This window comes from Ursus maritimus, unplaced genomic scaffold (genome assembly GCF_017311325.1).
Source record: "Ursus maritimus isolate PB19 unplaced genomic scaffold, ASM1731132v1 scaffold_1, whole genome shotgun sequence".
Lineage (NCBI taxonomy): Eukaryota > Metazoa > Chordata > Mammalia > Carnivora > Ursidae > Ursus > Ursus maritimus.
In genome coordinates this window covers 7,510,112-7,536,962 of record NW_024423343.1, presented here as the reverse complement: position 1 = coordinate 7,536,962, position 26,851 = coordinate 7,510,112, and the positions used below count along the sequence as shown (strand labels likewise).

Below are 26,851 nucleotides of genomic sequence, written 5' to 3'. Positions count from 1 at the left end.
GGAGCAAAAATCCCTTTAATTTTTTTAAGGAGACCATATTTTCAATTCCTTTGTCTTTTTCCTGCTCTTCCTTGGATGCTCTGTAATTTATCTCTTTTAAATGTAGAGATGAAAATAGGATAAAGTGCAAATAATAAGCATATAATCTTCTGAAGAAGGAAATGATCTCCTGCCTTGTAAATATCACATCCCTGTTGATATAATCTAATATATAAACGTTCAAATAAAAAGTTTATATCTTAAAAAAAAAAGTTTGAGGTCAAAATGGAGGTAGTTCAAGTCCTCTTTCAAAACTACAGAACAAGAGAAAGGAAAACAAAACAAAAACCAGGAGAATACAACGATTCTCAGTAGGGCTTGGTGCCACTGCCTTGACGTAGGCTAAGGTGACATCAGTTTTACCCACCTCTGCTTTTATGCCATTGGTGCAAACACACTGGAAAAGGTAAATGATGTCTTGGATTCATAAAACAGTTCTCAGTGGTCTGTGGACCACATTTTAAGAGATATTTATCTACCTTGTGTCTTTTAATGGCGGCCAAGTATTCTGCTCTCTGTGTGTAAGCAGAAAGCACCCAACTCCGCCCCCGTCGACGGGCACTGGGGCTGATTCTGCCGTCCACAGAAGTGCACTGGGCCGAGCGTGGACTCCCTCCTCTGCGGCATTTGGCTTAAAAATCAAAAAACCTCACTCATTCAAATCCTCTGAACTCAGGGCCTGGTCCCGTTGCAGGTGTTTGGGGCTGTCCCCCATGATGAAGGCTAGTTGGGAGAAAGGCAATCAGGGACAAGGGGCCCCGCCCTAGGAGGAAACCGCCGTTAAAAGGATTTGACACCACCCCTGGAGGGTGCCCTCCACCCTTTCCCACGTGATAGGTAGACGACAAAAACCTGATTGGCTGACAGGTGCATGGAGGGTTAATCTGATTAAAACAGCCCCCCAACAAGCCCATAAAACCCCCTAGACTTAGAAACTCTAGTGGCAACCCTCTCGGGTCCCCTCCCTCTTCAGGAGCTTTGTTCTATCACTCAATAAACCTTATGAACTCTCAACGAACCCTGCTTTGCTGCCCACCGCTCTTCCTCCCGTCTACCTCATCATTCTTCCAAGAGGCGTGACCAAGACCCGGGGCACCAAAGGAAAAGAAATCCTGTAACACCCAAAACATAACAAGGTCCCTGCCCTCAGGGCCTACGCTCTAGGGGCGGGCAGGGAACAGTCAACAAAATACATGAAAACAAATGGGACCGAGGCAAAAATAAAACACGTGTGAGATGTGGGTGGGAATAGGTTGTAACTTCAGGTAAAATTGAAAGAGGACTTAACTACCTCCATTTGACCTCAAACTTTCTAATTGAGGATCCTTCTTTCCAGCTGATCTCTTAACTCAGGCAAAAGACCCTGAGGGCAAAAGGTCCCCTGAAGGCACCAAAACTACCCCTCAGCTGATAAGGCCTGCCCTGGGCCAGGAAGACCCCGCAGGACTGACCCCAAGACCATGATGGATTTGCCCTTCACTGCCCACCTGCCTCTGTCCCACATTTTCTTCATATAAACCTGGAAGTATTTTCGGCACTTCGGAGACAGTCTCCGAGCCGCTAGACCCCTGTCCTGCCAGAGTTGGCCTCACTGAAATAATTCATTTCTTGCTCCACCACTGCCTGTCCCTCTGCCTTTGGATTTTGTCCGTGGTGAGTGGCTGGACCTGGTCTGTTTGGGACTCCCGGAGCCAGGCGCTCCTCCCCCCCCCCCACGTGAGCCTCCCTTTCACAGAACGTTTTTGATGAAGGATAATTTTTAATGTTAATAGATTCTGATCCTTCAGTACACGTTTCTTTTTTTTTATGGAAGTATAAATAGCATACAGAGTTACATCAGTTTCGGGTGTACAATATAATGATTCAACAGTTTTATACATTTCTCAGTGCTCATCAAGGTAAGTGTGCTCTTGGGGCACCGGCTGGCTCAGTCATGGGAGCGGGAGATGCCTGATGTCAGGGTTGTCAGTTCAAGCCCCACGTTGGGTGTAGAGATTACTTTACTTAACTAATTAATTTTTTTTTTTTACAGATTTTATTTATTTGACAGAGAAAGCACGAGTGTGCGAGAGCACGCATGAGCAGGGGGAGCGGCAGGCAGAGGGAGAGGGAAAAGCGGACTCCCCGATGAANNGGGACTGGCGGGGGGGGGGGGGAAGCTCGATCCCAGGGTCCTGGGATCATGACCTGAGAGAAAGGCAGCTGCTTAACTGACTGAGCCACCTAGGCGCCCCAATTACTTAATTTTTTAAAATGGCTGTAAGATAATTGTACTCTTCATCCCCTTTGTCTGTTTCACCCATCCCGCCACCCACCTCCTCTCTGGCAACCACCAGTTTCTTCTCTGCAGTTAAGAGCCTGATTTGTCTCCTTTTCCCCCCTTGTTTATTCTGTTGTTTCTTAAATTCCACATATGAGTGAAATCACTTTCTTCTGGCTACCTTATTTCACTTAGCATTTTACCTTCAAGATCCACCCGTGTTGTTGCAAATGGCAAGATTGCATTCTTTTTGATGGCTGAGTAATATTCCATTGTATATAGACACCACATCTTTCTCAATTCATCTATCGATGGACGCTTGGACTGCTTCCATATTTTGGCCACTGTATACGATGCAATAAATATAGGGCTGCAGGGGCCCTGGGCTGGCTCTGTCAGTGGAGCATGTAACTCTTGATCTTGGGGTTGTGAGTTCGAGCCCCATGTGGAATGTAGACATTATTTAATAATAAAATCTCTAAGTGAGCCTGGGTGGCTCAGTCAGTTAAGCATCTGCCTTCGGCTCAGGTCATGATCTCAGGGTCCTGAGGTCAAGTCCCACATCGGGCTTCCTGCTCAGTGGGGAACCTGCTTCTCCCTCTGCCTCTGTCAAATAAATAAATAAAATCTTTAAAACAAAAACAAAACCAACCAAACAAAAAACCTGGGGCTGTTTATATTTTTTTGAATTAGTATTTTCATTTTCTTTGGGTAAATACTCAGGAGTGGAATTATTGAGTCATATGGTATTTCTATTTCTAATTCTTTTTAACAGTTTATTTTTTAGGGGCGCCTGGGTGGCACTCCCCGTGCTTGTGCTCTCTCTCTCTCGGTCGAATAACTAAATAACTAAATAAATAAAATCTTTAACAATTTTTTATTTTTTAACTAATCTCTATCCCCAACATGGGGCTCAAATCTACAACCCTGAGATCAAGGGTGGAATGCTCTACCAATTGAGCCAGCCGGGTGCCCCTATTTTTCATTTTTTTGAGGAAACTCCATGTTGTTTTCCACAGTGGTTGCACCAACTTGCTCCCCACCAAGAGTGCACAATTCCTTCTTCTCCACATCCTTGTTAGCACTTGTTATTTCTTATGTTTTTTATTCTGACAGGTGTCAGGTGATGTCATTGTGGTTTTGATTTGCGTTTCCCTGCTGATAGATGTTGAGCATATTTCACGTGGCTGTTGACCTTCTGTATGTCTTTTTTGGAAAAATGTCTATGTCCTCTGCCCATTTTCAATTGGATATTTAGGGTTTTTAGTGTTGAGTTGTATAAATTCTTTATATATTTTAGATACTAACCCCTTTTCGGACATATCATTTCCAAATGCCTTCTTGCATAGTTGCCTTTTTGTTTTGTTGGTGGGTTCCTTCACTGTGCAGAAGCTGTGTATTTTGGTGTAGTTCCAATAGTTTTCCTTTTGCTTTTGTTTTCCTTGCCTGAAGAGACACATCTAGAAAAATGTGTCCTTTTTTTTTTTTTTTAAAGATTTTATTTAGTTATTTATTTAAGAGCGAGAGTGCACGAACAGGAGCTGAGGGGAGGGGCAGAGGGGGAGGAAGAGGAAGAGGGAGAGAATCTCCAGCAGGCTCCATGCTGAGCCTGGAGTGGGTTGGGGGCTCGATCTCACGACCCTGAGATCCCGACCTGAGCAGGAACCAAGAGTCGGATGCTTAACTGACTGAGCCACCCAGGCACCCCTAGAAAAATGTTTCTATGGCTGATGTCAAAGAAATTATCTCCTATGTGTTTTTTGACAGCTTTTGTGGTTTCAGGTCTCACATTTAGGTCTTTAATCCCTTTTGAGTTTATTTTTGCATATGGTGGAAGAAAATGGTCCAGTTTTGTTATTTTCCATGTAGCTGTCCAGTTTTCCCAACACCATTTGCTAGAGACCATCTTTTCCCCATTGTCAGGGAACCCTCTTGCTCAATGACAGACCCCAAGAGTTACTTCTCATCACACTTTCTTGGGGCTTTGACAATGATTGGAACATTCTAACCACAAAGCCAGAAATCCCTGACAGCAATGGAATGCCTGGAAGACCACACCCCACAGTCCCCTTCCCCGCCCAAGGTCAAGGGCTGAACACTTACTGCCCCACACCCATGACCATCCACTCTTCCTGCTCTCTTGTACCTCCCTGAACCTCTCCTATAAAACTGTTGGGGTCCCTCTTGCTGGCAGGGGCCACCTGTTAAAGCTCGAGCCTGCCGCCTCCCCTGGCTGCCGACACCTGAAATAAAGCTCTCCTCTGCTCTTTTCCAAACCCTCGTGTCTTGAGTTATTAGTGTCTGTTGTGATGAGTTTATCTGAGTTTGCTCAGCAACAGTGTTTGCAAACCCAGCCGTGAGCGGTGCTTTCTATTTGTCCAGTCCCCTCGGGATTCCTAGGGATAGAGCCGGTGGCCTTGTCAGGAGCCGGTGGCCTTGGCAGCGCCGGTTCACCCACCGGCTTCCTGAGTTAACGGTGCTGACACGTCCTTCCGTAACTCCACTGTATGTTCTTGCCTCCTTTGTCATAGATTAATTGACCATATAAGTGTGGGTTTATTTCTAGGCTCTCTTTTCTGTTCATTGATCTCAGTGCATGTCTTTTGAATTAATATTTGGGATGTACACATGAAGCACTTCTGCTGAGGACCAAAGTATGGCAGTTATCCGGAGAAAAGCATGTATACGACTGATTGTGCTATGAGTTGGACGAGGACCCTTTCCCAGGGAACATTATTTCTTACCTGAAAGAACAATCGACAAACTATGGTTATTCACAGCGGGGTATTTGGAGACACTTTCTTGAACGATGAACAAGGTGAACCTGTGACTTTGGGGTGAACAATTGGTAGTATTTGCTCTCAATAATATTTGAGTTTCAGGGCACCTGGGTGGCTCTGTTGGTTGGGCGTCTGACTCTTGGTTTCGGCTCAGGTCATGATCTCAGGGGCCTGGCATTGAGCCCCACGTTGTCAGGCTCCACGCTCAGCGAGGAGTCTGCTTGAGATTCTCTCTCTCCCTCTGCACCAACCCCCTCAAAAAAAAATAAAAGAAAGACATATACAAATATGGAAAACAATGTTCTTCTCATTTATGTTAAGAGGCAATGGATTATTATTGCCATTTTTTAAATACCAGATTTATTGAGATACAATTGACATACCACAAAATTAATCCTTTTGAAAGGTACAATTCAGTGGTTTTTATATATTCATGGGGTTGTGCAATGATCATCACTGTCTAATTTTAGAATATTTTCACTTCAGGTGCCTGGGTGGCTCAGTCAGTTAAGCACCTGCCTTCAGCTCAGGTCATGATCCCAGGGTCCTGGGATCAAGTCCCACATGGGGCTCCCTGCTCAGCGGGGAGCCTGCTTCTCCCACTCCCCTTGCTCCTACGCCCTGCTCGTGCTTTCTATTGAATAAATAAATAAAATGTATTTTAAAAAAAGAGAGAATATTTTCACTTCAATGAGGGATAGTATGAAGAAATTCGGAAAGAACACATGGCATCAACAATGACTTAATTTTTAAAGGACAAACTTTTTTTTTTTTAAGTCGGCTCTGCCCCATGTGGAGCCCAGTGAGGGGCTCGATCTCACGACCCTGGACCAGCCACCCAGGTGCCCCCAAACATTTTCCTCTAAAACAAATCAGAGCCTTGAGATTTTGACTTGTTAAAGAAGTTGGTAATGCAAACACAAGCAAGAGGCCAAATGCCTCTGGGGATGGAAGTGTCCCCAGCTTTCTGCTCTCTTGGAAAGGTTTTTCCCTTTCTGGAAGTTGGTTCATTCCATCTTCTTTGTGACTTGCAGGTCAACCCTTCCCAGAGGGCCTGGAACCTGTGCCAACCCATCCGGCCTGAAAGATCTATCTGTTCTTGCCCAGATGCCACGGAACTGGCATAGTACTCAGCCCTGCAGGGACCTGCAGAGGGAGAACAGGCAAATTGTATTTTCCAAAGATGGCCACAATAGTATGTATCCCATCTCACTCGCTATTCTTAGATGTGATGTTGTCACTCCTCCACCGAGAGGTGGAGATTTATATTCTCTCTCCTTGTGACTGCCTTGGCCAGTAGAGCTCAGCTATGTTGATTCCCGAGCCTACATCATAAAAGGCAACGCCCTCGGGGCACCTTGGTGGCTCAGATGCTTAAGCATCTGACTCTGGGTTTCAGCTCCGGCCCTGATCTCAGGGTTCTGGGATCAAACCCCGCTTTGGGCTCCGTGCCTCTCCCTCGGCTCCTCACCTCCCCTTTCTCTCTGACATAAATGAATAAAATCTTTAAAAAAAAAAAAAAGAAGAAGAAGCAAAGGCGATTCCCTCTTTACAGCCTGCGCTGGGAACCCAGCCACCATGTTTTCAGGAGGCCTAGGCCCTGTGAAGGGGCTGTGTGTAGGAGCTCCAGCCACAGTGCAAAGGAAGACCCAAGCGTTAGCCAGCTTCGATTCTGTATCTGTGAGGGAATGAGTCTTCGAGTCAACCCTGCCCCTGGCCTTGGAGCTGCTCCTGCTTATGCCAAAAGGATCAGAAAAGACATTTGTCCCATGAAGTTCTACCCAGATTGCAGATTTTTTTTTAAGATTTTATTTATTTATTTGACAGAGAGGGACAGCAAGAGAGGGAACACAAGCAAGGGGAGTGGGAGAGGGAGAAGCAGGCTTCCTTCCGAGCAGGGAGCCTGATGCGGGGCTCGATCCCAGGGCCCTCGGATCATGACCAGAGCCGAAGGCAGATGCTTCACGGCTGAGCCACCCAGGCGGCCCTAGATTGAAGATTTGTGAGCAAAGTAAATGTGGTTTAGAGCCACCGGGTTTGGGGATGGTTTGTTACACAGCAGTCACTGAAGAAGAAGTTTGCACAAAAGAGTTAAAACACATTTGATCCCCCGATGAAATGCAGACCGTCCTCTGGCCACCCTGGAGGATGGTCAACAAGCTCGTGGGATGGCACAGGGTGAGGCACTTTCAGCTGCTCTACAGCCAATCCCCACCCTCTGGCACCTTTTCATTTTAAACAATAACATTTTTTTAAAAAAGATTTATTTGACAGAGAGAGAGACAGCCAGCAAGAGGGGGAACACAAGCAGGGGGATTGGGAGAGGAAGAAGCAGGCTCCCAGCGTAGGAGCCTGATGTGGGGCTAGATCCCAGAACGCCAGGATCACGCCCTGAGCCGAAGGCAGACGCTTAACGACTGAGCCACCCAGGCGCCCCAACATTTGTTTTCTGATTATAACAGTTTACACACTCACTGTAAAAAATTCAGAAAAATGAGAATTAAAAAAAGAGAATGGAAATGATCTGACTTCCAGCATTTACAACTGTTCATAATTTGATCCCTTTCCCTTTACTCTTTTTTATATAGAAACTTGTTTTACAGGGGCGCCTGGGTGGCCCAGTAAGTGAAGCGTCTGCCTTCGGCTTGGGTCATGATCCCGGGTCCTGGGATCGAGTCCTGCATCGGGCTCCCTGCTCAGCAGGGAGCCTGCTTCTCCCTCTCCCTCTGCCTGGAGCTCCCCCTGCTTGTGCTGTGTCAAATAAATAAATAAAATCTTTAAAAAAAAAAAAGAAATTTATTTTACAAGACACGGGTCATATTTGCCTAGTAAGTGCTGATACTGACCCATCACTCAGCAATCATGTTTTGAGTTTGTCAGGCACCCAGCTGGACTCTGAAGGGGAGAAGGGGAGCAGGGCTTTTCCAAGCCACGGCAGTGACTGTGACTCACCTTGGGTCCCTGGTGAGATACTGAGACTTCATTCTTGGGCGTGGCTAGGTGTTGCCTGCTGAGCATCATGGGTATCTGCGGCTTTGCTGCCAGGGGTGGGCACAGCCCCCAAACTCTGTCCCTTGCAGGTGAGATGCCTGTTGAGTGGCACCCCGATGACAGCATATTTCATACACACACTACGCGGAAGTGCTTCCTTAGAGACCCACTGTCTAACACAGGGCATGTAGTAACAAATGGATTTTAAAATCTCAGAGGGTAAATCTCATATTCAGTGTTCTTACCAAAAACTCCCCAAAACAAAAACCAGAGGGACACGAGGAAGCTTTTGGAGGTGATGGATATGTTTATGACCTCGATCGCAGTGATGGTATCCCAAGCGTTTGCCCAAGTCCAAACACTAAATAACGCTGTAAAAAAGAGTGCTTCCTCCTTTAGAAACACTGACAAAGCTGAATTGCTTTCAAAATCCACTCTCAGTAACAAGAGAATCTTCAATATTATGTTCTACCCACAAGTGAAAGAAAAGGCAAAACTATTAGGTTCTTCTATTTTTTTTAAAGATTTTATTTTATTTTTAAGTCATCTCTACACCCAACATGGGGTTGGAACTCACAACCCCAAGATCAAGAGTTGGAGGCTCTTCCCACTGAGCCAGCCAGGCGCCCTTAAATAACCTCTTTTTTTCACTAGGCCTCTATAGATGCCCCCAGCCCCTGGCAGGCCGCACAACCCAGCGGGGGTCACAGACACCCGCCCCCGTCGGCAGCCCACCGGGTGCCCAGCGCAGAGAGAGTCCAGGCGGGCGCGGAGCGCTGTTTACAACGCTTGGCTGATGTAATAGCCATCGGCATTAGCCTTCCTTAGGGAGAATGACGACTGTACTTGTTTTACCCGCTTGTTAAAAATGCTGATTTATTTATTTATTCTTGAGTTTCCTTTTCTTTTCTTTCTTGTGTGTTTCACGGAAAAAGCTGAAGCCCCTGAAGCCACGCGGGGGTCCTGCCTCGGGGGGGAACCACGAGTTTTGTCACCCCTGCTTGCTCTTTTTTCTGTTGGCTTATTTTAGTATTTTTAGTATGTTTTAGCAACATTTATTTTCAATGAATGTCAGAAACTCAGCTCCCCACTCCCCACGGGCGCCTCCCACTCCCAGACCTCGCGACCAGTGGGTGTCACCTCCAGCCATTGGGGCGCGTGGGCATCACCCCGGGGCGCTCGGTTTTTCCCACCTCCAGCCTGTCCTGGGCCGCGAGCACCTCCAGTCGGGGTACGTCTGTGGAACGAGAGAGGAACCGCCCGAACGGTCATGAGACTTTCCCACTGCTGTTTCCCCGGGGACCGCGGGGTCCCCAGGATCCCTCCGACCAGGAGCAGGAGGCAAGGTCGGAGTTGATCCGAGGGTCCACTTCCCGTCCTGAGGGGCGGTCAGCCTCCAGTCCGGAGTCGCGGGGAAGGGGCAGCCGGGTGGGCGTCCCCCGGACGCGAGCACACCTGCGGCCTCTGGCCGAGCGGGCGGGTCCTCCACCCGCCGCGCCTCCTTAAAGCCGCAGCTCCGCCCCGCCTGCCCCCCTCTCCCGCCCGCAGTTCTACCCAACCGCCGGATTCCGGCCGCCTGGGCACAGCGTTGCCGAGCCGCGAGCCCGCGAGGAGCGCGCGGTCCGCCAGTCCCCGCGTCGGGTTCCGCGTCCCCGGGTCCCCACATCCGTCGCCATGGCCAGCCAGGAGCTGGCGCGCAAGCTGCAGAGGCGACTGCAGTGGGAGGAGGCGGAGGAGGGCCGCCCCCAGCCAGCTCCCCGAGCCTTCGCGGCGCGGGAGCCCGAGCCCGAGCCCGAGCCCGAGTCCGAGTCCCCCGCCCGGGCGCCCACCGCCAGCGCGGACGCCGAGCTGAGTGCGCAGCTGACCCGACGGCTGGACATCAACGAGGGCACCGCGCGGCCTCGCCGCTGCAAGATCTTCAACCCTTACACCGAGTTCCCGGAGTTCAGCCGCCGCCTCATCAAGGACCTGGAGAGCATGTTCAAACTGTGAGCGCCCGCGCAGCCCTGCGCCGTGCGCCCCGGGGGACCCTGCGCCCGAGGACCCGAGAGGGAGGGAACAGGGAGGTGGGGTGGGCGGATCTTTCTGGCCCAGAGTCCTGGCTCAGCTTTGGTGGGACAGGGTGAAGTAATTTAGGAGATCCGGGGTGCACTTAGCATTTAGCCCACGCCCCCAGATTCTGCGCGTCCGGAGCCCGTACGGGCCCGGGCGGGGGGGGGGACCTGGCTGGGCGGGGACACCGAGAGCAGTGGCCGCAGCTCTCCTTGACTGAGCTCAGACGTTCCCTGGGACAGCCGAGCCCGCGTCCCAGGCTCCCGGGTCCCGACGGCCGGTCCCGCCCCCTCCGCGGCTGGTTGCAAGATGTGCCCGCAGCGCAACTTCTAGGAAACAGAATCGCGCAGCGCTTTACCTGCCAGCTTTAACTTTATCTCCCAAGGGAGAAATTAGCCCCATTGTCCTTTTATCTTTTAAAACAAAAGCGGAAAGTTATCCTTGGCTGCCGCGCAGGGTCTGGTGTACCCAAAGAAGCTGAGAACTGAGAGTTGGTTAAACTCGTTGCAAAAGATCGGGACGTTCCTGGAGGAGTGTGTCCAGGGAGCCTCCTGGTAGCGTCGCCATATTTGTTTTACCCCTTCTGGCGTTTTGGGCAGGAGGCGGCCGTCGGAGGACGTAGCCCCTGGCAGCCGGTGCGACTGGGGCTCGCTGCGGTGAAAGCCGCGCCGAGCCGGGGAGCTGCTGGGCGTTGGAGGCAGCGTAGAGAGCCCCCACTATTCGGCCTTGCGTTCTGGGAGGTCCCTGGACCTCAGTTTCCTCATCTGGAGAGTGAGGGCAGTCATCGTCCCTGCCTTTTAAGGCCATACAGTATTTTGCACACCCTGAGCTCCTAACCGAGCTATTAATATTATTTCCAGAATTGGGCCAAGACCGGAAAAATGCCTGGGGGAGCAGAGGCCTCTGGCCAGGTCATGCTTGGGGCGTTTTTAAAAGCGCTTGGAATGTGTTTGTCCTCCCGCGTGGAGGTTCTATTTAAAGGCTGTGTGGCCGGCACTGTGTGGCCAGAGCGTTGGCCCCTTCCTGAGGCTGGGCTGCCGTCCAGCCGCGGCCTCTGCAGAGGTCAACAGAGGCTGGCACCCGGAGCCTCCCTGCCTCCTCTGTTTCCCCCACGTGCTGATTTCCCTTCTTCCAGGCACTGTTCTCTGGTGTTCACACCTAGTGGGTCTAGTTTGGATAATTAAGGAAGGCTGAGTTTCGGGCAAAAACAAAAATGTCTGGGGTGGAGATGGAAAAGCAATGGGTGAATGGTTTGTGGGAGCCCCTTTGATCTATTTGGGGTTATGCCTTTCTGGGGAGGATTGCTCAGGCTCCTTTGCTCCCATGTCCCAGCAGTTACTCCCAGTCCAGCTGGATTGGGGGGAGTGCATCTTGGGGACCTCCATCTTCAGGTTGCTTTGACGTGACTTGGGCTTCTTTTTATTTATTTATGCTATTGCTTTTTTCCCTGAAGAACAATGAGTGAAAGGATAAATCTGTTTGTTGGCTGCCTAAGAGTGATACAGGGAGTCCACACAGGGTCTTCAAGCAAGGCGGCATTCGTGAGAAAACAGGGTCAAGCTGAAGGGAAGGCAACATGTGGTCGGGGGTCCCAGCCTGTGCCTGGCATTACAGGATAGCTCTCCAGAGCTGTGGCGTCAGGCAGAATTCTAGGCTATGTTTTCTGTCACTCTCAACGAAAATGGGCATAAGCAAAAAGGGGTTAATTGGCTCACAGTTGGTGTCAGGTATGGTTGGATCTAGGCGCTCAGACGATGCTATCAGTGCTTAGTTTCTCATTTTCTTAAGCCAGCTTCCTCTCTGTGTTGTCCTCATTCTCAGGCGGCTTATCCCTAGTGGTGGCAGGCAGGCCACAGCAGCTCCAGTAAGTCCAGTAGAAAAGAGTAACCACAGCAAAGGCCTTATTGTCTCTCTCTTTTTAGCTTTACTATTGTTTCTTACTGGCTCTGAACCAATTGCTGTGGCCAGGGAAATTTGTGGCTCCCATTGGCCAGGCTGAGTCACGTGCCCCACCCCAACAGCTGGGCCTTGGCGGTGGGGAAGAAGAACTTTCACTGGCAAATCTTGGGGGCTTTTGCTGAGGAAGGAGAGTCAAGTACTGCTTTGGCTGTGATGACCTTCAGAGGTCATCCTGGACGCAGACCGTGGGCAGGCTCAGGCCTGCTGCTTTGTTCCCCTTCAGCCGTGAGTGTCCTGTGGCAGGACTGGCAGCTCCTGTCATCAGGGAGTGGGATCCGAGGCCCAAGCTGGTGCACAGAAGCCTTTCTGGGAATCAGCCCGCTGTGTCCGGAAGGCAGGAGAGGCAGAGCGCCCCTCTGGGTAGAGTCAGCCGAGCACCAGCGGGGGAATGGGGCCACCTTCAGATTCAGACAGACATGGGGCTGACGGGGCCTAGGGTCTGTGACCCTGGGCAAGCTACATAATCCCTCTAAGTCTTGGTTCTCTTGCTGGTAAGATGGGCACAACGGCTACCCTCCCATGAGGGCCAGGTAGCTGCTGTGGCCACTGGGGCAGGGCCCCTGGAAAGTGCTACCTTTCTTTCTCCACTGTGTTCATCAAGGCCCCCCCTAATCTGGTATCAGGACCCAGTTATGCATCCTGAATGTGGGGAAGGTGGGGATACGGCCCCCTTATTCCTGGGTCATTAGCTGTGACTATTGACCTGGGCAAGTTGCTTAACCACTTCTGGCCTTTCATCTGTAGAATGAAGGCAGTTGTTCCTTTCATCGGGTTTCGGGGAGATGAATGGGTGACCTGCTGAGATGGCATGTGACCTCGAAGGGGGGAGCCCTTTGCTGCAGATCGTGCCCCCACTTTGGCTCCAGCCCTGTGTCCCTGTGTCCGGCCCCAGCTTCAGGCTCCCCATACCCTGCAGAAACAGGGATTGCATGGCCCCAACCCCCGAGCTTCCACAAACTCAGCGCCCAACTCTCTGAGCTCGTTGGTTTTCCCTCTGTGTGCATCTACCCATTCCTCACACCTGGGGGGCAGCCAGGACTTGGCTGTCCCTACCCCATCAGCGTCAGCCCGCCCTGGGTTGAGAGATTTGTCACCTGGCTACTTCTGACACGGCTCAGCATGTGGCAGTGACGCTAGGTGATGGACCAACCCCTCATCTTGTGAAGGGGCCCTGCTGTGCCCACAGTCACTAAGTCCGGCCTGTCCCCCTGCCAGCCCCCTGAGCTCCCTGCCCTCCTGCCACCTCCACCCCCCTCCAGATGGCCAGCTGGCTCTGGGACCTTCTCTGCCTGAGCCCATCAGCCAATCTCCTGCCCCTGCTACCCTTGCCCAGGCTAGGGCAGGCCGTGGGCCCCCACGCACCCGGAAAGGCTGCTGTGGGGCTTGGCATTCGGGGATTTGCCACCTGGCCTGGCCTGGCAGTGCCGCCTGTCCTGCTGGCCCTCTGCTGCCTGCTGAGGGGCTCCTTGGTCCCAGCTTTGCCCACAGCCCAGCCCTGATTCCCTGCTGGCCCTCTTTTGTGGGTTCTTCTTCCTGCTGTCCTGCATGACTTAAAAAAAACCCAGCAATTTTTCAGCTATGCATAGGTAGGTCATCTTGAAAATCGGATTGCTCATTCCTCTGTCCCCCCCCACCACCATTGACCCCTAGCTGCTGCTGCCTTGGCCACTCCCTGAGGGCGGGGCCAGGAAACCCCTTCCTGCCGACCCCCACCCCCATGCTGCCTGGAGGAGCCCTGCCCATGCGGACCCTTCCCGGACTCTCCTCCCTGCCCCGTGACCGAGTCTGCTGGACACCTGTCTGCAGCCACTGGTCGGTACCGTGCTTCTCTCCCCGTCGAAGTGCGGCCTCTTCGTTCCTTTTCCCTTTGCTTTTCTCCACGTAAATAAATAAAAGCCAAAGCATGTTAGAATCCCAGCTTATTTCCCATCACCTGGCTTTCCAGACTGAACCCACTGCAGAAGCAGTGCCGAGGCTGGGAAGAGCAGGAATGGGGAGCCAGGCTTCCTGGGTTCAGGCCCTGCCTCTACAGCTTGCTACCTGGAGGGTTACTGAAAACCTCGGTGTCTCGGTTTCCCCTTCGGTCAAGTGAGGCTAGAACAGTACGGGCCTTGTGGCGTTACTGGGGGCATTAACGAAGCTCATGCATGTGGAGCAGTTCGTTAGCTCCACGCCGGGCCCACAGCGAGGGCCCTCGAGGTTTGCGGCACTCGGTTTCACATGGTCACATAGCTGTCATTTTGGTGGGTGTGCAAACTTTGTGTTGTCCTTTTCTGCTTAAAATTCAAAACCAGGGGGTGCCTGGGTGGCTCAGTTGGTGAAGCATCTGCCTTCGGCTCTGGTGATGATCTCAGGGTCCTGGGATCGAGCCCCACATCGGGCTCCCTGCTCAGTGGGGAATCTGCTTCTCCGTCTCCCTTTGGGACCGCCCCCCCCACTTGTGCTCTGTCTCTCTCACACATACACACACATATACATATATAAAATCTTAAAAAAAAATTCAAAACCACTTTGCAGCGTCTGAATTATCCTCTGAAGTTGATTTCTCCTGCAGTTTGAGCTGGAGAGTGGCGCCCTGGCCGCTTGCTGAGTCATTGGTCTCGCTGGGGCTGTGCCCTCCCTTATTGCCCTTCCAGGCTCTGTGGATGGGAGGAGTGGAGGAGTGTCCTAGGGTTGCTCTAACAAGGTCCCGTAACTTGGTGGCTTCAGACAGCGTGAATGTGTTCTCTTGCCCTTCTGAAGCTTGGCCCTTGAACTCACGGTGTTGGCAGGGCTCTGCTAGCTACGGAAGCTTTAGGGAAGAATCCTTCCATGCCTCTTGTAGCTTCTGGTGTAGCCAGCAGGCCCTGGCACCCCTCGGCTTATGGGCACCCTGCTCCAGCTCCACCTTGCTAAGTCTGGTCAGGTGTTCCTGATGGCGTAAGGACACTAGTCACTGGATTTAGGGCCCACCCTAATCTAGTATGACTTCATCTTAGTTTAATTTATTACATCTGCGGTGATCCTATTTCCAAATAAGATCACAGTCTGAGGGTCTGGGTAGCTGTGAATTGGGGGGGCCCTATTCACCCCAATACTGCAAGCGAGCAGAGTTGCCCAGTCCATGTGGCCCCATGACGGGCTCCTCCTCGTCTCCTGAGTGGAGGGAGTGGGGGGTGGAGGGGGGATGTCAGAGCCTTAAACAAAGCCAGCATGATTCCCTGCCCCCAGCAGAAGGGGGATCAGTCTTCCCAGAGCCCCATCCTAATGAAATGGACTTGCCATCTAAGTACAAAACACAAAACCAACAGAAAACCCCCACCCGTGCCAGGAGCGCACTTACTTTCAGCAAGAATTTCTGTTTAATCAGAGTTTCTAGATCCAGGCTCTGATGTTGCCTTAGTTCACTCAGAACCTGACTTGACGAGTACAAAGTACGTCCATTCTTTTTGTTCGGGGCTAGAGAGATTTGTGCACGTACTGCGGAACGGGCCTTGATCTTTTACATCTGATTCTCCTGTTTGAAAGTGTTTTGCTAAAAGAAAAAAGAAAAGAAAGTGTTTTGCTTAGGGATGTCTTACATTGTCAAGCTTTGGAGAAAAACCGGATCCTCCCCAGCCTGCAAGCATGTTGGGGTCTTGGGCTGGGGGTCACTTGTCTTCGTATCCTTGGGGTAACCCATGTGCATGAGCCTGGCTCCCAAATGGTGTGTTGTAGGAGGAAGAGAATTCTCGAGTGAGTGTGGAAAGCCAGAGGCATCCTCCACCTGGCCAGAGAAAGTTCCCTCTTCATTTCCAAGTGTGTTACTGGATAGCCCGAGCCAAGAGAACAGTGGCCTGATTTTAAATGAAGAGTGAGAAGGCCCAGAAGAACCTGACTCTGTGTGTGTGTGTGTGTGTGTCCAGGGCTGTAACACGAGCTGGTGGAGGTTAAGGCTAGACAGGAAATTTTAATTACCCCCGGGCTTCTCCAGGGGCCTCTCGCAGAGGGAGCTACTGAGGGCGGCCACATAGAGGCAGGACCCAAATGCAGCAATCTTGAAATGTGCCTGCAAAGTTTTTGCAGCTATACTTGAAGCTTGTGCTCCAGTTCCCCAAAGAGAGGGTGGGAAGAGGAGTATTTGGCTCTGGGAGAGTTGTCTTTTTATGGAGAATCCGAAACAGTGAGGTCATGGCCACCCCTCCAACACCCGCATCACCCCTGAGCCCAGGAAGGGCAAGGATGTTATGGAACTAGGGAGGGAGAAAGGGGTGTAGACTTGGAGGGGAGGCATTTGCTGTAGAGATGAAGTTGAGGAGGTTTATTGGAGGGGGTGGAGGAGGGGGTGTGGGGGAAGGAGGAGGAGGAGAGAGACAGCGCACCCACTCTCAGGTGCATCTTTTGAGTGAATTGACTTCGAGGATGGGAAAGGTGCATGAAAAGAAATAGAAGCTGGGTGCTTTTCTCCCCCTTAGAGAAAGGCAAGAGCTTCTGGCTCCCAATTGTGGCTTCAGTCCACAGTGAGCCGCCCAAGATTTGACATTCCCTCACCTGCACTGGATTTTGCACATTTGACCCTGGCTGATTGAGGGTGAGGAGAGAGAACCCTGGGCTCATCTGAATTCCTGGGGGGCGTTCAGCCAGAACCCGGGCTGGCTTCTGTTTTGGGGCCTCGGCTTCCGGCAGAAAGGCACCTTGACTTGGAACGAGAACTATTTCTCAGCCCCGTTTAAGCACAGTTGTTTCCAGCCCTTCGCCATGGAGGGGGGCTGGACGGGCGTTCTGCGGTTCCCGGCAGTGAGATCTTTGCAGGAAGTTTTTTCCTCCTTCCCTGCTCCCCACATCTCTCTCTGGGAAGTCTCCTCCACCCTCCTTACAGAGCCTTCCCATGTTATGAGAATTTGAGTAAGAGGAATTTGAAATGGAGCGATGGAAGTTGAAATTCAGTGTTATTAAAATCTTAAATTTTGCAAAAAACATCCCTTTTCCCTTCTCCCTTGCAAGATAAGGTAACAAGCACCTGCTTTCCAAGCTGTGATGTCTAGGGGACTCTGACTTCATGTAGACTCTAGCCCTGGTGTACCCCGAGTCCAACTAGTAAATAGAAATGCCTTCTGCCACTGGGTTGGAGGAGGGCCTGATTTCCGCTGGGCTAGGGAGTGTGGTTTCGTGATGCGGCCGAGGCAGTGTGTCTGTGACAATGTGCTGAGCGAGTGGGGTCTTGGGAGCTGTGGCTGCCAGGCCTGTCTGTGAGCCGGGAAGAGATGCTCCGGGGAGGAGCCCAGCACACGCTCTAGGTTTGGCCCACATCCGCCTTCAGTTTCCTGCTTGGCGAAGATCTGTGCCTCATGTGCACCCTCGCACACTCACACGTGCTGACACGCATGCTCACGTTCACGCTCACCCTCACACGCTCAGTGCTCGTCTCCCCCTCATGTTGGTGTCTTGCCTCTAGAGCCTCTTTCAGCTCCTGTGTCCCGTCAGTGGTGGTGATCGAAGAGCACCACTGGTCCTCAATCCTAGGTGCTCCTCGGAAGGCCCGTGTGCAGGGGCCTCTGGGTCATTGGAGCAAGGACCGCACTATCCTGCAGGATGAAACCTGGTTTGGGGTCAGCGACCTGCCAAGAACATGGACCCCAGGCATGGACTCATTGGTTCCGGGGCTGCATGACACTTTGTGACCCCTTCCCCAGTGTTCCCACCTCTGGGCTCCCACAGCCTGCAATGCCTGTACATTTCTCACCATAATCCACTGTGGTACCGTAATGATGGCGATGCTGAGCCTCCTTCGACCTCCTGTTTCTGAGCCATTCACCATTCATTCTTCCCCTCATTCAGCAAAGCACCTGCTGGGGGCTGGTTATCCAGATTGATCCGGAGGACTCACTGCCCTCGAGAAGCTCAAATGAACTTTACAGGGAGCTGGATTTAAATGATGCTGCTTGACAGGGAGGAATGCGAGTCCTGGAAAGGCCGTCCCCGACGCACGTACAAGACACTGCCTGCGGCCTAGCAGCCCCCGTGAAGACGCTGGGGGGCACTATGACCCCAGGCTGCTGCATTCAGGATAGGGGGTCCTGGTCTTTCTGGCCACAGCCAGGGAAGAGCAGCCAGCCAGGACTGATCCAGGTCCTTGAGACAGGGACGCACCGAAGGCCCTGGGACTGAGGGTCCTCGAGGCGGAGGATGGCAGCTGACAGCCTGGAGTGTGGTGAGGACCCAGGTGACCATGGCGGCCACAAGGAGGGGAGACTACAGTTTTGGTTCAATATAGAGAAGAAAACTTTCTCATGGTTGGAGTTGCTGAGAAATGGAAAGAATTGTCTGAAAGGTGTTAAGCCGTTTTCTCTGGGGGCTTCACTGTGATGTGGGTGGTCTGACTTCTTGGGGTGAGAAATTTGGGGCAGAGCTTTGGGAGGTTGGGGGATGGACTGTATGACTTTCTGGTTTTCTTCGAGGCCACAGGTGGGCAAACTCCTTCAGTCGGGTCAGACAGTAAATCTATTTGGCCTGTGGGCCCTCGGGTCCCTGCTGCCATGACTTAACTGCCACTGTGGGACAGAACCCGCCATTTATGGTACCCACCAGCAAGGCTGTGCTCCAGTCAGACTTGGGGAGCAGGATGTGGCCTGCAGGCTGTAGTTTACTGTCCCCTGTTCTAGGCAGTTAAGTCCCTCTGGAGTCTTCTGAATCCCAAGCCCTGGGAATCTGGGCTGGTCTCCCTCATCGCATGTCTGGGTTTCACTCCCTGAGGCGGGCCTCAGGGCCTGAGGGGAAGAGAGGCAGAAGGGGACGGAGGAGGGAGCCCGGAGCCCTGGCCACAAATGCATCAGCCTCTTCGGCCAGCAAAGGGGGCTGGCAGCTGGCACCCCACAGCGGGGGTCCCCAGTGTGACCCTATCCCCTGGGAAGGGGGCTGCCTTGGTGTTAATTCCCTTGAGAGGCAGTCCAAGGTGTTTGAGCCAGGCTGTGGACAAGCCCTAGAAAGACTTAAAAACTCCAGGAAAGGAAAAAGTAAAGCTAACTTGGTGGCAGAGACCTTGGCCTTGGGCGTCTGCTCTCCCTGAGCCCCGTGGCTGGAGCAGGAGCTCTTCACCTCCGATCTTCGGGCCCTTGAGAATCGTGTATCGAGTTGTGGGCATCCATTTGCTGAGGGGATCCAGCTCCTCCATGGAGTTTAAGGCCTGTTTTCCCAAAGCTTAAACCCACTGGTCTAGAGGGAACAGACTAGAATCTCATAACTAAAAGAAAATGATTTTTTGTTGTAAAAGTATGATGTCCCTGTTCAAAATCTCTTGTAAAATAATGAAGATACTATGACTTGGAGAGTGGAAGCCCGATGCTGTTCTCCTCCGAGGGGTCGCCACCATCAGATTAGGGACCAGTTCCTGAACGTCATGTTGAGACTATCTATGCCCTTCTCCTTGAGGCCTTTGGCTCAAGTGATGGAAAACCCTGCTGTGAACTCATCAGTGAAGAATCAGCTCGTATAACAGGGAGTCCAGAGGACAAGGGTGGCCCTTGGGCATGCTTGGCTGCTGCTGTCAGAGACCTAGGTCTGGTCCTCTGCACCCCTCCAGTCCTGGTGTTGGCTTCATCTGGGGGCTGGTAGCAAGGTGGGGAGCTCGCCAAGTCACACACAGCTGTGACAAAATCAGAGGCAGGAAAGACCTACGGTTCTTTGAAACAATGCAGTCTTTTCCAGACGGATCCCGTGAGCCAGTCCCTGGCATCCCCTTGGCCAGCACTGGGTCATGGGCCCACCCAGGCCAGTCATTGACTGCCCTTCCCTAAGGGGCAGGAACCTGGCCAAAATGGAGGTTCTGGAAGGGAGGAAGGGAGGGGTGGGTTCCAGCAGTGCTCCTTTTGGGCCTTTTCCTGACCATGGCTCTCTTGTGTCCGTCTTTGTTTTTGTATGTACGGGAGGGGCTTTCAGAAGCAGGCTTGGATTCTGGAGACCAGGCAGGGAGCAGCCCATTACTGGGGGCTCTCGGATGCCTGAATGTAGAGGTCTTTCCTCTAGGACACTCGCTGCTGCCATTGTAATCACTAGCCCCTTTGATTTCTCTCTCTGCCTGTGGTTGTAGATCCCTGGCAGCTAAGAGTGTTGTGTATTTGGGGGTGAGGAGGGGGATGTGTCTGTGTCAACTCTCCTCTAGGCCAACTTTCAGTAAAGCTACTGTTTTTGCCCCAAGTAACCCTTCCACCTGACCAAGAGCTTGGCTGAACACCGCCACCTCGCCTCTGGGTTTGGAGGGCCCAACTGGCTTCCTTGGGCAGAATAGCCAATTATATTCCTAGTCTGCTTTTTATCTTTGAGAACTCTTTGCTGATGCCTCCCTTTTCCCAAGCCCCCCTCCCCAAACTTCCTGTATTCTCTTTATCATCATGACTCTCGTATCACTGATTTCCTCTCCTTTAGGAGGGGTCTCCAGGTAGAGAGACGGTGAGTGCCGGGGGCCAGCCGCCATCTTGGCTGGGAGTAGTAGACGTTGATGTCTCTCCTTCCTTTCAGCGGCTCCTGGTGTTGTGTTGCTAAGGGCCCTCTCCTGTGCGAGGGGTGGGTGGATGGGTATGTGGAGGGGTATCCGGGCCTCATTTTATTGTCTTTTAGTCTTAGCCTGGCTGCCCTGCTATGTTGCAGGATGGAGGTAAATTCTTTGGTTTTGGAGGTAGAGACTGGGTTGCCAGTGCCAGCAGCAGCCTCCCTGTGCCAGTGCCTGGTTCCAGGCCAGGCAGAGCCTTAGTGTTGGGGGGGTACAGGGCGAGGAGCAGTGGACTCCTTCCAGTCACACTGGGGTCTGATTCTGAAGTGGCAAGTGGTGTGGCTGCCTGGTCCCTCCCCCTGAATGTCTGCCTCTGGGTGGACAGTACGCACTTAGCCTTCTGCTAGCTTGGATCAGATTTGCAGGAAGCAGAAGGACATTGTCTAGGACCTACAAACTGTGTCCCCAGGGCTGGCCCCTCCGCCCCTTCCTGGTGGGAAGGATGGACTGAGGCTGCAGCTGATGTCAGCTCTGGGGTTAGACACCTCCAAGGGGAACCCTCAGGCCACTGGGCGCTGCTCAGGGAACACTGTTAGGCCTGGGACAGCAGGCCTGGCATCAACCCTCTACTGACAAGACCTGGCTGCTGACCGTCCCAGCTCTATGCCCAGGGGGACCTGGTGAGCTCTGCCTCGGCCTTGGAGAAGTGCTGGTCCCTGATCCTGTCCAGCACTGTGCTGCTTGGCCTCAGTGACGGGGTCTCTGTCCCCTCCCTGAAGGCCTCATGCTCCCGCCGCCCCACGCTACAATGGTCAACTTTATTGAGCACTGGGCTCCCCCCAAAACACCGAACAGCCACCACTTGTGGAGTACCTACTGTGTGCAGGCCCTGATCTTATCATTTACATAGCATAGCACTGTGAGGTGGGTACCATGAGGTCATACCCATTTCACAGATGGGGGCACTGAGGAAGAGAGAAGCTAGGTAACTTGCCCAGCGTCACACATCACGTAAGTGGTGGAACTGGGCTTTGAACCCAGAAGGCCGACACTCGTGCTTCCTGTGCCACTAGCCTCTCCCATTACTGTCATTCCCCCCCACCCCCCATCTTCTCAGACTCTAAATCTCAGCCGTCCTTGACACCCTCCCTTGCAGAGCCAGGCCGGGCCAGGGGTGGCACAGCCTCTGTAGGCTGCCTGACCACCGGGCCTGGGGCAGCTGGCCTCCCCCATCCATCTTATATGTTGTGACCTCTTGCCAGAGCCCAAATCTCATTACCTTGCTTCTGTCTTCAGATTCCTCTGTGGTTCCGGGACAACATACAGCATTCAGTGGCTCCCAGTTGCCCATGGGATGAGGTCCCGGCTCCTCATGATAACCTGTAAGGCCAGCCCCAGCCGGCTAGTGCACTCTTCTGTTACTGGTTGCCCCAGCTGGCTCCACTCTTTCTGGGCTGTTGCTCTTCCCCTCCCCCCTCCTCTCCCATACCCCCCATTTTCTAATTGAATGCACTTAGTCATGGTTGATTCTTGTGACGTTCCCCTCCCTTCCAGAGTGTTTGCCGTGGGAAAGCAGAGACTGGTCTTTATGCTCAAATGTGGCTAACCTCTTCCTCCAATCCCCATGCCCACCCCAGGGCCAGCCCCGGGTCGAGGCAGGCTAGGGGTGCCTTGACCTCTGAAGAGGGGTCTGAGCTGCCTCCGGAGCTGCACTGTGGCCCTGACTGCTGCTTCTGGGGTGCTTCGCAGCCCACGCGGCCATCAGAGGGAGGGGGCCATCAGAGGGAGGGGGCCATCAGAGGGAGGGGGCCGTGGCCGGGGCTTTGTCGTTCCCTCTGGCAGTGCCACCACCCACATGCCCCCCAGACGCAGGCCTGTAAGTGAGATGTGGAAACAGGTAAGCCACCGCATTCTCAGGTTGTCCCCAAGATCGTGTGACCGCTCAGCCTGCAGGCAGAGCCTGAATTAGTTCCTCTGGTTCCAGCCCCATGTTTTTTCCACCGAGGGCCCCTGGAAGGGCTGCTGATTTAAGGTGGCGCCAGCCCAGCAGAGGGACACAGGAAAGGGCTGGCCGGCAGGGAAGTAGTGGGGTGGGGATGGGAGACCCAGGGCTGCCAGCCAGGCTGCTTTTTCCTTCGTGTTTGGAGGGATGGCTGAGTCCCCCACAGTCCCCTGGGTTGGGCCTGGGGCCCCTGGCCTCCATCTCCCTCAGGGCCTCCCCCTGCCATTTGTCTCTCTGACTCCTGGGTTGGAGGTGGAGGACGGGGGTGGGGGGCACTGCCGGGGCTGCCCCGGGCCTAACCGAGTTGGTGTGGAAGCCTTGGGTCGTTTGGGGAAACCTGTCCCCCGAGATCCACAAGGCTCTTGAGAATTCCCAGGAAAATTAGGTTTCCAGAGGCGCCTCTGGCCTTGTTCCTAGCCCCTCAGGACTTTTCTAGGAAGTGTTGGGAGCTAAGGGGAGGCACCCCATGACCGCACCTTTGCAGCGAAGGACTGACCCTTGCTCATTTTGACATTCCTGCTCAGAAGAACCCTTCCGGCTCCCCACTGCCTCCTCTCGGGATTGCTCAGGGCAGGCTTCCCACGGGAAGCCAAGTGCAAGTGCCCTGCCCGCACCACTCTGGTCCTTCTCCCTCTCCTTTCTGGATGGATTGACCGGAACTTTAAATTCCCAGATCCACTCACTCCACTCCCTGTTCCCAAACTGAGTCCCCAGCCGCCTGTACTTACCCAAGCCCTGCAAGGGTGCCCCCACTTCGGAAGGACCAAGGGGAGACTCCAGGATTAAGGTCTTTTTCTTAATGATTTAATATCCGCCAAAACTAAAAATGTGAGCGCTCCCTGATAAGCTGAGCACTTACTGGCCTTCCTTTAATCTTGGCAACAAATGGACGAAGGAGGAATTGGAAGCCCAGAGAGTTAGAGTAACTTGCCCAGAGACACACAGCATACAGTGTCACCAGAGCTTTGAACCAGGGGACTGTGACTTGGGGAACATGCTCCCGGCCACTGCTGTCCTTCTCCCTCCTTGGCAGGAGCCCCCAGTTCTAATAGACCGAACTGTGCCTGTTACACTTGCGTTGCTGAGTCAAGCTTTCTCGGGCTGAGCCTCCCTAGCGGGTCACTCTTGCTCAGGGGTTCTTGGCATTGGTGCCTTCAGTGTGGCCAAAGAACTTTGCACTGCTGACCTATTGTCTCGCTGTCACTGGCATGTTCCCTTGAGGGTGGTCATGGGATTCCGGTTGCTTTGTTTCCACGCTGGGTTGCTGGCATCAGCGGTAGAATTTGCATGTAGCTGAAACCTCCCCATTTACACCCCCACTGAGTGGGGGACCTACGGAGGGTGAGCAGCCCTCCTGTGAGGTCATCCCCTGCCCTCTCTTCCTGAATCCACGGGGCGGTCCCTGGCAGGAGCAGTGCACTCCCCTGCTTACATTTGGGACAAAGCAGATTTCCCAGATCCTCTTGAAGGTACTGCCCCCCCCCCTCACTGTCTTGTGAGGTGCTGAGCACACAGTGGGTGCCCCGTAGCAGTGGGGTGGCCCTGCGGCTCTCTGCCTCCCCACCTTTCTTTATGAACTGCCGGATACCGTGTATGAAACCAGGCAGCAGGATGCTGGGGCTGATGGGTGGGAGGGACCCAGCCTCCACTGGCGATGCTGGCTTCTTGCCTTGCTGAAAGTGAGCCCCCCGCCCCACCTAACCATTACTCTCCTTGCATCCCTCCACAGCTAAGGCTAGTGTGTGCTCCCCAATCAGGCCCCTGCCCTGGAAACATCCATCCCACACCCTGAGCTGAGAGGTCTTTTTGAAGAAGCAGCCTTCTGAGGCCACTTCTCTGGTTTAAACTCTTTGGAGGCTGCTCCCACCCCCTCACCCCCACTGCTCTTAGAAAGGCACAACTCTCCCAGAATGCCTCGTGGGAGTTGGCTCCACTCCCCCCTTCTGGAACATCCTGGCACTTCTGGACTGTACTGGTGACAGCGGCTCCCTCCCTTGGCTCCGCACTTGTGGTCCTGTTAGTTCCTGCTCCTGGGTCCCTGCGGCCTCCCTCCACTCCACTCTGCCCAAGTTCCGTCCGTATCAGCGCTCAACAGCCTCTTTGTACGTCGGCCTGCCCGCTGGGACTGGTCTTTGTGCTCTCCTTCTGCTCTGGAGAGGCCACAGGTAGCCGGGAGCCAGGTGCTGAGTGAGTGGATGAATGGAATCGGGGAGCCAGGAACTGATTGGAAATCAAAGACTCTGGGCTCAAGCTCTTGTACAGACCTAACTCCTCAGAGTCTCCGCGTCGTTCCCGCCCCCCCCCCTTCCTTGGGCCTGCTGACTCTTATTTTGCATGTAGTTGTAACACTTGGAGATCTGGTTTCTGGGCCTGCTTCCAGCCTGTAGCAAACGGGAGGGAAGAAGGGAGGGAGGAAAGAAGGAAGAAAAGGAGGAGCAGATGACTTGACAGCTGGGGAGGACCCCCCAAAGATAGGAAAGCAGAACCTCAGAGAACTGGGCAACCAGGGGAATTTGGAGGAGGAACAACAGTCCTGTGACCTTGGGGCACCCTGAGACTCATCAGGAGAGGCACAGTTCAGGACACCCACGGGGAGAAACCAGGGGCGTCCCCGGAAAGGCCACTGGCTTTGGGATAGTCTGACACAGTGCCCTTCTCTGACTTGAAAGTACCTGGGCACCACAGGGTGTTATGAAAATGTAGGTTCTGACTCAGCAGGTCTGGGGCAGGGCCCGAGAGTCTGCATTTCTAACAATCCTGGGTGACCCTGAGGCGGCAGGTCTAGGGACCACACCCGGAGCAGCCTGTGCCTGTCCAGCCCTGCGTGAGTTCCATTCAAGGCCTTTCTCCGTAAAAGAAAAGCAGAAGTGTTCAGTTTACTGGAATGGAGGCGATCCTCTCAACACTCAGACATTTTCTGGGGCACTGCCATCCCCCTGAGAACCACCCCCATCGCCCCCCCACCCCCCGCCGGGATCCTTGGGGAGTTTCTGATGGCTGAGCCTCCAGCAGACAAAGCCTGGCTGGCTTCTTTCTTCCTTAATGGCAGGATTATTCTGGTGAGGGGAAAACCAAGAAAACCCAGGGGCTCTGCACAGTGGAAGCTGAGAGAACAAGTGGTTCATGGAACCAGGAGGGGCTGAGCGCCGGGTGGACACTGGACACCGGCCCCTGTCCCCTTGTCCCCTTACTAGTGGACCTTTGCTGGGGCCAGGCCAGGTGCTTTCCCAGGGCCTCGGCACCCACGGTGATGGGCATGCTGGTGAGGGGTCTCAGCCCACCACCCCACCCCCCATCCAGGGCCAGCCTGGTCAGTACAGAGCCTTTCAGAGTGAGCCCTGGCAAGAGACCGGATCACTCGCCCCGGCTGGGCGGGGCTGTCACTGAGTGTGGGCTTCATGGACATTCTGCATAACGGGGCCTCGGCGGGCTGTGCATCTGAGTTTGCCCCAGAATGCTAAAGACGTTGACAGCTGTGTGAGGCCCAGTCGAGAGAGGGCAGTTCTTCAGAGCAGGAGCCCTGGAAGCTGTCTTCCTCTTCATGGCTGCAGACAGGTAGTCCTTTTAAAAATAGCTCCCTCTCCTTGGCTGCTCACTGGGTGCCAGCGTGGAGTGTGGGTGTGTTATCTCCCTGCCCGAGTGTCTCCCAAGCGGGTGGCAGGGCTGGGTGTCAACGCCAGCCCGTGTCTGCAGGGCTGTCCCCAGGGCTAATGGGACTAGGGTCTCTGTAGCAGATCCTGGAGAGTATAAAGATGGCAGGGACTGAGGATCTTTTAAAGCAAAAAACATGGGAAAAGTTCACCAATTCAGAGGAGGGCTAGAAGGACACCCCAGCTAGCAAATAAGGGTGTAGGGGCTTGAGTTTCTGGGTGGTTTTTCTTTACATCCTGGGTTGCCTTCAATAAGAAAAATCTGGGTTAAAATTTAAATTATTGAAAAAAAAAACTGGTGTTTGGAGCTAAGATGTTGGTAGGGGAGGAGCCAAGGGCTTAAGTGGACTCCAAGGGGCCTGCAAGCATTTGAAAGACAGGAACTGTGGGGAGGGAAAGGGAATATTTTGATAGTTTGAAATAGGGGGAGGGGAATTCAGGTTTAGGCCAGGCTTGTAGGGAGAAAGAAAACCCCAGAGGGGCCTGCAGTTTCTCCTGAAGCCCGTCCCAAACCCCCATTCCGGCAAAGGCTTTTTGGCCCCGGCGGCAGGGGTTGGGGACCTGGGGGGTGTCTTGGTGGGTGGGCCTGACCTGGGCATGCTGTTCTAGGTGCTGTTCCCTTCCATGGGGCTGGATATTCCAAATCAAAAGGAAGGTGATAGCATTTTAATGAGT

The 26,851-nt window shown here is 53.2% G+C and overlaps 1 protein-coding gene across 2 annotated transcripts in view; it reads left to right on the top strand.

Annotated features, from left to right (window-relative positions):
• Nucleotides 1-9,667: 9,667 nt before the first annotated feature.
• EFHD1 (EF-hand domain family member D1) overlaps nt 9,668-26,851 on the top strand; it is a 43,091-nt gene continuing 25,907 nt past the window's right edge. Inside the window, exon 1 of one of the 2 annotated variants that reach the window (XM_040638996.1) lies at nt 9,668-10,058. In XM_040638996.1, the coding sequence (XP_040494930.1) occupies nt 9,745-10,058 (314 nt within the window). In that variant the 5' untranslated portion in view covers nt 9,668-9,744. Of the gene's footprint in view, nt 10,059-24,673; nt 24,692-26,851 lie in introns of those variants that run through there. The other variant, XM_040638988.1, reaches the window with a different exon arrangement.